The sequence below is a fragment of the Poecilia formosa genome, unplaced genomic scaffold (genome assembly GCF_000485575.1).
Source record: "Poecilia formosa unplaced genomic scaffold, Poecilia_formosa-5.1.2 Scaffold17, whole genome shotgun sequence".
In the NCBI taxonomy this organism is placed as follows: Eukaryota; Metazoa; Chordata; class Actinopteri; order Cyprinodontiformes; family Poeciliidae; genus Poecilia; species Poecilia formosa.
Window position 1 is genome coordinate 432,090 of NW_006799956.1, and position 9,003 is coordinate 441,092.

The 9,003-nt window shown below is 38.3% G+C and overlaps 1 protein-coding gene across 3 annotated transcripts in view; it reads left to right on the plus strand.

Moving 5' to 3' along the window:
* cntn1a (contactin 1a) overlaps positions 1 to 7,877 on the plus strand; it is a 70,162-nt gene extending 62,285 nt beyond the window's left edge. For all 3 annotated transcript variants that reach the window (XM_007546675.2, XM_016668755.1, XM_016668756.1), the window contains exons 19-24: positions 872 to 1,106; positions 2,457 to 2,560; positions 3,372 to 3,561; positions 3,695 to 3,807; positions 3,902 to 4,097; positions 5,627 to 7,877. In XM_007546675.2, the coding sequence (XP_007546737.1) occupies positions 872 to 1,106; positions 2,457 to 2,560; positions 3,372 to 3,561; positions 3,695 to 3,807; positions 3,902 to 4,097; positions 5,627 to 5,703 (915 nt within the window). In that variant the 3' untranslated portion in view covers positions 5,704 to 7,877. The remainder of the gene's footprint in view (positions 1 to 871; positions 1,107 to 2,456; positions 2,561 to 3,371; positions 3,562 to 3,694; positions 3,808 to 3,901; positions 4,098 to 5,626) is intronic.
* The last annotated feature ends 1,126 nt before the right edge of the window (positions 7,878 to 9,003 follow it).

Sequence of the window (9,003 nt, forward strand, 5' to 3'; positions counted from 1 at the left end):
CTGCGCTTTAGAGACTCTGATTCATCCAGTTCAGATTCAATCAGTTCCAGCAGTAGAAGTAGCAACTTCAGCTGCAGTGCATATTTGCATTTGTTTACAATTGCTTAAATCGTGTCTGACTGTTATTTTTATTTAATTTTTTTTTATTGAAACCCTGCCACAAAAATAATTAAAACATCTTTAATGCTGACTGAGCGTTGTCAGCCAGATCGTCAGATCGATATTCATCGGTCCGGTTCGTCAATACAACGGGGCAACTCAAGAATTGCTTCCATTAATAACCTCAAAACAAAAGCACCGAACATATAGAAAAGGAGTTGTTCACCTCTGGGGTTCTTAATAACAGCTTATTTCAACAGATAAAGTCAGAAGCTCCCAGCAGAGTCTATATTTCACAAGAACTACCCGACCAATAGCTGTTGCACCTCTCGTCGTTATTTTTATGTTTTACCATTTGGCTTCATGTTTTAGCCTCATCTCCTTCGACTCTGGAAACCCTAATATTTGGCATAGTTTTATTTTGTAAACCACTACTAAGTCCTATTTTTCTTTTAAGCATAAAAAAGGACCTGAATTAGTTGTGGATGTTTTAAAGAGTTCTTTGTTCTGAATTCTGGTAAAAAGAAGAAGTACTGCCACCTTGTAAATCTGAGCTTTAATAGTTGAGTTCAATGCTTCTGATATTAAAACCTTGAAAAAAAATAGATGGACAGAACACCAAGGGGTCTGACGAGACTTTGAGAAAGCAAAATATAACATTGTTTTATTTCTTAGTGGTTGTTGCCTAGTTAAATAACATCAAATATTTAAATAAAAAAGTCTATATTCCCGATTGTTTCTGTTTTCTTTCTTTTTTTGTGTGTGTGTTCAGCCAGTGCAGCCACAGTACTATTATGGACCTGATTTTGGCTACATTGTGGCCTTTAAACCCCGTGGAGAGAAACAGTGGAACAGGGTGGCGGTGACGGGCCCCGAGGCCAACCGCTATGTTCACAAAGACCCCAACCTCGCTCCTATGACGCAGTTCGAGGTCAAAGTTAAAGCCTTCAACAGACAGGGAGAGGGACCCTACAGCTTAACAACCATCATTTACTCCTCACAGGATGGTAAGTGCCGAGTCACGGCTCCCGATGCGACTTGCAGTAAGAGAAAACATGAAAAGGTGATTTCCAAAGCCACGAGTTCAGTAACTGCTTTCTAGTCTGTCAGTTCTATAGAGTGGGACACTGTTAAAGGTGGGGGTTCTCATGTTTGGTGAGGAATTTAAATGCACACTGAAAGTGAAACCCTCCCCCCACCATCTTTCGCTGGAGGCGGATTATAATGATCCCAGCGGCGTGAACGAGAAGGCTGATCATTTGAGCAGGGATGTGAGATGTTTGGATCAGTTGTTAACTTTCAGTGACAGGAACCTGAGGTAACCGCTGGCACTGCAGACATGATAACTTCCTGCCTTCCAGCCAGCGTAAACATTCTCAGAGAGCGCCTGCCTTTTGAGGAAGTGCATACGACTGTAAAGTCATCCCGACAAAGTGCTTTTCCTCCATATTATGTGTTCGTATAGGAAAAGTGCTTGTGCGGTATCTAAAGTGTTGTTTGTTCAATCCCCAGTGGAACCATGTAGCACTTTAGGCCCTACACAGGACTCTTCATAACATTAGCTAGAAATGATATCAAACCGACTAGCGTTCTTAAAGTGAAAGCAAAAGCATCAAGTTTGACAATTGTGATTTATTTTTCTTCAGTATTTGTACAGAATTTTAATTAAAGCTACAATTAATGAGTTTTCTTCTTTCATTCTGATTACTAATCACCAATTAGTTTGTTTTTTTGGTGTTTTTATTTTATTTCCGTCAATATGATATATTTTAATAAATGTGTTGTTTTTTTAGTTTTTTTTTTTTTTTTCCCCCAAGGTATAAAACCTTAAAAATACTAAGAAATGTTTTAAAAAATTTTATGTTATTATGTAGTTACAAGGGCAAAAAAACGTTATTTGTATTGCAAATGTTGAACTCTGTTCCATGTAGTGTACAGCTATTGAGAACAGTCTGATAATCTTCTAAAGGAATGTAAAGCAACGATAATGTTACTGCTGTAGCAAAATAAGACAAGTAATTCAATTTTATCTATGGGAAAAACATTTCATTTTCCATCATTAAATATGAAATTCTTTATTTAGAAATGTTTTCATATTTAATTTATGTTGACCTTCAGGTTTCACTTAGAGAGCAAGGTTTCCTCTTTGAAGAAAAATAATAATAGTTGAACATGAAATATCTGATTTCAATTTATTTTGGGAACTGTTGTAAATAGTCAACTCTGAACTGCTCAAATCTTCTTTTTTTTTGTTTGTTTTTTTTTGTTCTTCAGACCCTCATTAAGCATTCTTCAACATGACAAGCGTTTCTTCTGTGACTATTACTTTTGACAACGTTTGCATTCTCCCTCTTTAGCTCCATCTGAACCTCCGGTGATTGTTGAAGCGAAAGCAATTTCTGCCACAGCGGCGACTGTGTCCTGGATGCTTCTGTCAGAGAACAATACTGATGGATACAAGGTCAGTAAAAAAACAAAACAAAAACTCCCATTTTGGTACTGTACAACCCAAATATTATTATTATTATTATTATTATTATTATTATTATTATTATTATTATTATTATTATTATTATTATTAGGTGTAATCTCTGCATAAACAGGTGCAACGCTTTTAAATCGAATGGAAAACTAAACGAGAAGCTTAATTCAGCCGGAGTGTGAAAGGAACTGATTTTGGGACATTTTGACAAAGTGCAGTGCAGTCAGCTATTCTGTGCATTTGTGAAAAGAAAGTTTGCTGAAAATTATGATTTGATATTAACCTGAAACAAACACAAAACCAACAGAGTTAACATTTTAAACTGCTCCAGTCTCATAAGCAATGAGTGCAGAGCTTTCCTAACTGTAAACAGTCTGTGTATAGAAACGGTGATCTCCCTATCATATTTTTTTATATTAAATCAATCATGTTCTTTTAGAGACAGAGATTGAAACCTTAAAAAGTTAGCAACGATGCAGTTCTCTATTCAATCTTCCTACTATCTGCTAAAAATGTTCAACTCCCTCTTGCTTTTACAGCCTCAACAAACTGATAGTTTCCTTTTAAATAGTTGTTCTACTTTTTCTGACTTCACTTTAAATCCCTCAAATTCTAAAAATAGAAAAAAATATATATCTTTGAGTTTTCTTAATTTAGTTACTTCACCCACATCAAAAAAGTGTTGCCAGTGCGATCAGCTAGCATGTAGTATAGTGTGTTTCCAATTTAGAAAAAAAAATCGCTTTCCCCAATGAATTATTACTGTAACAACTGATCTTTTTTGCCGTAGGTGAAGTACTGGAGACTTAATGAAAACAGTGACAGTGGAGCGGACTCGGTCGACGTGTCGGGGAAGGAAAACCACACCCGGCTGGAGAATCTGACGGCCAGCTCTGACTACATGATTGAGATTCGAGGCTACAACTCTGTGGGATTCGGACCACCCAGCAACCCCGTCAAGATCCGCACCAAGAAACCCCGTAAGTTTCAACATCGACTCGTGCGATCTAAGTAAACACGTATTTAGATGAGTGTTTATTTGGGTCTAAAGTGTCTCAACAAATGAGGAAGTTCTCTGATTTGACCTGGTGTTGCTCTAATTAACTCAACCAGCTCCGGATCGACCTCCGAAAATATTAGATGCAAAGATAAAAGGCAGGTTTGTGAATGTTGCCTGGGAACCTGTGGTACCGTTTTCTAACGAATCCCTAATAGAAAACTACAAGGTAAGAAAAACTTGGTGCGTTTCTCATTTCTGGGATCAAAACCTGAAACTTCTCTGCATGTGATGCTTTTTATTTACATCTGTCGCCTACCCAGGTCCTGTACAAGGCTAAAGGCGCGTCAATAGGAACGCTGTACTCAACACATAAGCGCTCCATTGAACTTCTCCTGCAAACAGACGGGGAGTATGTGGTGGAAGTCCGGGCGCACACGGAGGGAGGAGACGGCGCTGTGGCTCAAATCAGCGTCCCCCTTGGAAACAGCCAGACCCGCGGTCGCACGCAGAACTACAGTAAGTCCCTGCTGTCGATTGTCGTCCAACACTTACAAGCACTTATTTATATCTTTTGAATTTCCAGAGAACATGTGTTCATGTCCCAAAGATTCAAGTGAAAATAATAATAATAAAAAAAAAGGTTTAACAAACAAATGAGGCTTCCCTTAATTTGATCACTGATGAAATTAAATGTATTGATTGAGGGTAATCTCCTTCAGGAAATCTCACGCCGTCTTGACAAAGATTAAGTTTAGCGCCAGTGGAGCAGAAATAAAGGCTTTGGTCATCAAGTGGCATTTTAAATCTGCACTGTTGAGGTAAAACAATGCCACTATTCAATCTGGTCTAGCATCAGTTTGTGAGATTATACTGGGCTTAAAGTCAGCATTAGGTTATCATTAGTCAAAGCCAGGGGGAGGGTTAGTGGGGGGATTCCCGTGTGGGCCGAGTTGAGCTGTTACTTCGGCTCTCATGCCTTAGATTGGAGGGATGAGATGGTCTGTGACTAAAGCCTCGTCGGCCCCCTGACTGATCTGCTCGCTGCATGGGTGACCGGCTGGCAGGCCGCCGAACGGAGGAGAACTTAAGCCTCTGGAATTGATCTTGATGAGAAGAGGAAACCCCTCCTGCGGTTCTTCTCCTCCTTCCTTATCGTTCAGACCCAGACTCCACCTGACAGCTTGATTTCACAGACTCAGGAATTTAAGTCCTGATGGATTTCGAACGCGAGGAACTGACGAAAGCAGAGCTATCTGGGGTCATCTCAGTCCTCTCAGTTTTGTAATTTGAAGAACGTGGTCAGAGAGAGATGAACTCTAAATGTAGCGCTTCTTATGCGATGGCACTCTGTGGCTAAATGCGTACGGTACTTAGCCATTGCTTGGTTGTTATGTGGTTTGCTCACAGTGAAGGTCAGGTCAAAATATGTCCAGAAAATATCTGCTGGTGTGTTTGGACAGCTTTCCAACCACACGTCTATTAGGGTCATAGCTGCTCCACACTGCTTAGGTTGTCCCTCAGCAAACTGGACCTTGACCATACACTTTTAGTTGTTTAATCAAGAGAGTTTCTTCATACAGATGTTGCTTCTTGGGTTTACGCGATGCATTTTCGATTGGGTTGATGTCTGGGACTCGAGAGGATCATTCTAAAAGCTTGATGTTAACCTGCTTTTTCAATTTTATGTGTTTTTGTGATCATTGTCCTGGTGGAACTCCCAGTTTTCTTTAAGTTTCCGCCATCCAATCCAAAATGCCATGCTTATAACAAAGGGAATTTGTTATCGTGTTTAGGGGTAACAACACAAGCACCTTTATTTAAAATAGCAGGGTTGGATGAAGTACAAATTGCACTCTGAGCACTTTTCAAAAATTGTTTTTTTTAGATGATTTTGATGCATCAACTGGACATTTAGGTAGCAGATTTTCTTTATTATTATTATTATTATTATTATTATTATTATTATTATTATTATTATTATTATTATTTTCCATCAACTTAGGCTTTAAATTCTGCTTTTATTTGCCTCTGTCCATCTGTTTCAGGTGGAGCAGTCATGTCCTCCTCATCTCTCAGCGTCCTCCCAATGCTCCTCGTGGCTCTCCTCCTCCTGAACCTCTGAATGTAGCGCCGTCTTTGTCCTCTCAGAGTTGGGATGAAGACTGGCTGTGATTGCTAAAGGTTCACACACCTGTGAAGGATCCGAGACTCTTTCCACAATATTCTAAACCAGAGTGTCACATTCCAGCTAAGGGAAGTGTTTGTGGAAAATGGAAATGGATTAACAATTGGAAAATGGACAAAGGTTTTCCTTATTTATCCACTAAAGGCCTCTCTGAAGGAATCTCAAAGGAGTTCTGTCAACTTAAAATGCCTTACATAAATGATTACTCTTGTCTTTCACAGTGATTTGTTTCAAAAATGGGTCAGGTCCGAAATTTTAAAGTCTAGATTTGCGTATGTTGTCTCTTCTGTATTCGGTTTCCCCTTTGTTTCACATCTCAGACCAGACTTTTCTGATTTAAAAATGCTGCCTTTCATTTTCTTACCTCTTTTCAACTGTTTTGTTTTCAGTTCATTCCCTTGCAAAAGGTCAACAACTAGCTGTGAAGGGCAAGAGTATGCGTTTATAAAAATGATAAACTGTCTTTTTTTTTCTCTCCTCATTTTCAGTTCATTGACTTTTTTAAATAATCACTGTTTTGCAGCGATACAGTCAAAGCAATCTCAACCGCTTGCATTGTGGATTTTATTCAGAGAAAGCACAATTTATTTCATGCAGAATTAATATATTGGATTATTGATATTGTATTGTTAGACTAAATTTACCTTGCTGTATTGATAAAACACGAAGGTCATAGCTTCTGATTTAGAACATAGCATAAACTCTGGTATCCCAATTCCAAAGAGGGAACATTATTGTTAGGTGGAAGTAAAATACAAATAAAAAATAAAAAAAGTTTAGTACATGCAGTTATCTCCCCAGAAACAGGAAATGTGTTTAAATGTGTAGTTTTAAATGCATATCAACATCCAACACTGATTATTTCCAGCTATATTGGTCCAACTGTGCAGTGATCTCAGATTTGCCAGAAATGTTGGCTAACATTCAGAAAGATGACTGAGAGAAAAACTAAAGAAAACAAACAAAAAAAATATCTGAACCTTCTTTGTTTTGACTGTATCATTAGATCCTCAGTGGCGCCAGCTGGTGCTTTGTAAAGAATGTTAGCACTTCATTTAATGTAAGCAATTTCATTTCATGTCGCTCATCGTCGGCTAATAACGGTAAAAGTGAAACAGTAGCGCACCTCATGCCCTTCTGTAAATGTGCAATGTCTGATAGAACTGTGGCAACTTCATGTTTTCTAACGGGACTCTTGGCTGAGCTTCTGTAACAGGAGTCTTATTTAATGCATTTTTAATTATCTGATATAAGCAAAAGGTAAGCAAAGCCATCTCTATCAGCGGTAAGAGCTCATCCGGAGCTCAGGACGTTGTTTTAAATGCATTAGTTTAGTGTTTTTATTAACATATGATCAGAGTTTTATGGACATTATCACTTGTCTTTTTTATTGTTATATTTGTACATTTTGACCCGAGTCCGGCTGGTCAAGTTTTAAAGTTTATGTCCCTCAAATGGAGGAACAAATGCTGCATTTTGAGTTCCTCTGAATCATTTTGTTGTATGACGGATGCTGGTCATGCTTCTACATTGTGACAGTATCGGTGTCCACCACAAAGTGCTTTTTCCTGGTTTTCTCTTCATGCCACAATTCATTAAAGTAAAAAAATAAAAAATAAATAAAAAATTGCCAAATGCATGAATGCCTTGAACTTCTACATTTTGGACAGGGCTGTGGCTCCGCATACTACCATGCATGAGATTGGAGACAGCGTACCAACATCGTGGAAACTTCCGAAACTATTGTAAAACACATTCCAATCCCGAGTGGCATCCCTTTACGTCAGAGACCGTAGAGATCTTGGACTAATATGTGCATTAGCTGCTAAGCTTCAATAGACCCGTCATCTCGTCTGAGGCCCGTAGAAGAACTCATTTAGTCATTTAGAGAAAATGTAAACTGACTAAAGGCATGTCACTCTGCTGACTACCGGTCCTGCAGTCCCCTGCATACTTAATGCTTGGAGTTTTGGTTGCATTATTGGTGGTTCTGGCAGCATGTGTGGCTGTCTGCTGGAAGTTAATACTTTGATATGAATGGCATATATGAGGGATGAAATTAAAAGCTCTCATTGACTGGACAAGGAACAATAAAGGTGTAGTTAACTATATTGTGGTGCTGTTGTTTTTTGTGTCTTGTGAATCCAAACATTTTACTTGCACTATGGCATTTTTTAAGTTTACAATTTTAGGGTAAAGAGCAATCAGCAGAGAAGCAACTGAAGTAACAGTAAACAACAAAGAGGAATAATGGTTGTCCAGCAGGGAGTGGAAGAGAAAGAGGAGCTTAAATACTAAGGGAGAGGTGAAAATGACAAAGGAGCCATGGGAGCTAATCACAGGTAAGTGGATGCAGCAGGGAGGTGGAGGCAAATGAGGCAGTTGGCTGAGGGTAAACTGACGAATATACAAAGCAAAGAGTATAAGGAAAAAAGGGGAAAGAAACATGAAAAAATAAACAGTAAACAGAAGGAAATACTGATATAAAGAAACAAATTTAAAGCACAAACAATGTGACCAAAAATTACTTGCATAAAAGACTGAAATAGCAAGATATCATGAAGTAAGCAATAAAGAAAAGATCAAAACAGAAGCACAAATAAACAAAGTTCAAACGGCTGTGGTTCAGAACAGAATTACAGTGCTGGACCACAAGAAAATGATTGCAAAAGCTGTCAAGGGTTTATTTTGTTATTTATTCTAAGAAAGTGTTGCTTGCCATAAAGTCAACAAAATGTGTTTGTTGACTTTATGGGAGAGCAGAATTGAGCCATTGGTTCTAAAATGAAAACACGTTGCACTGACTGATGCTGTTTCTAAGTGAGAGCATTGACAACGTCAACAAGAAATGTCTGTTATCTGCTGACGTCATCTTCACTGACTCTCGTAGCTAGAATGAACCAAAGACACGTCTCAACACGTCTTTGGATCTTCTAAACATCTTTTTTAGAACTTCGGGTTCTTTTATCATTTTAAACACATCTCTGATGCCGATAGCTTCAAACCAAAGATGCTGGGAATGATCTGGAAACTAAATGAAATCGATGAAAGCATAGCTTCAACTTAAACAAAATGACCTATTTTCATTCCCATCCAGAGATTTACTAAGTAAAGAAAATGCATGCAATGCATAAAGTGCATTTAATTTTAGTTTGAACCAGGTAAACTGTTATGCATCATATATACAACTAAATTAAACAAACGTAGAATTGAAGCAAAAACCAACAGACAAGAGGA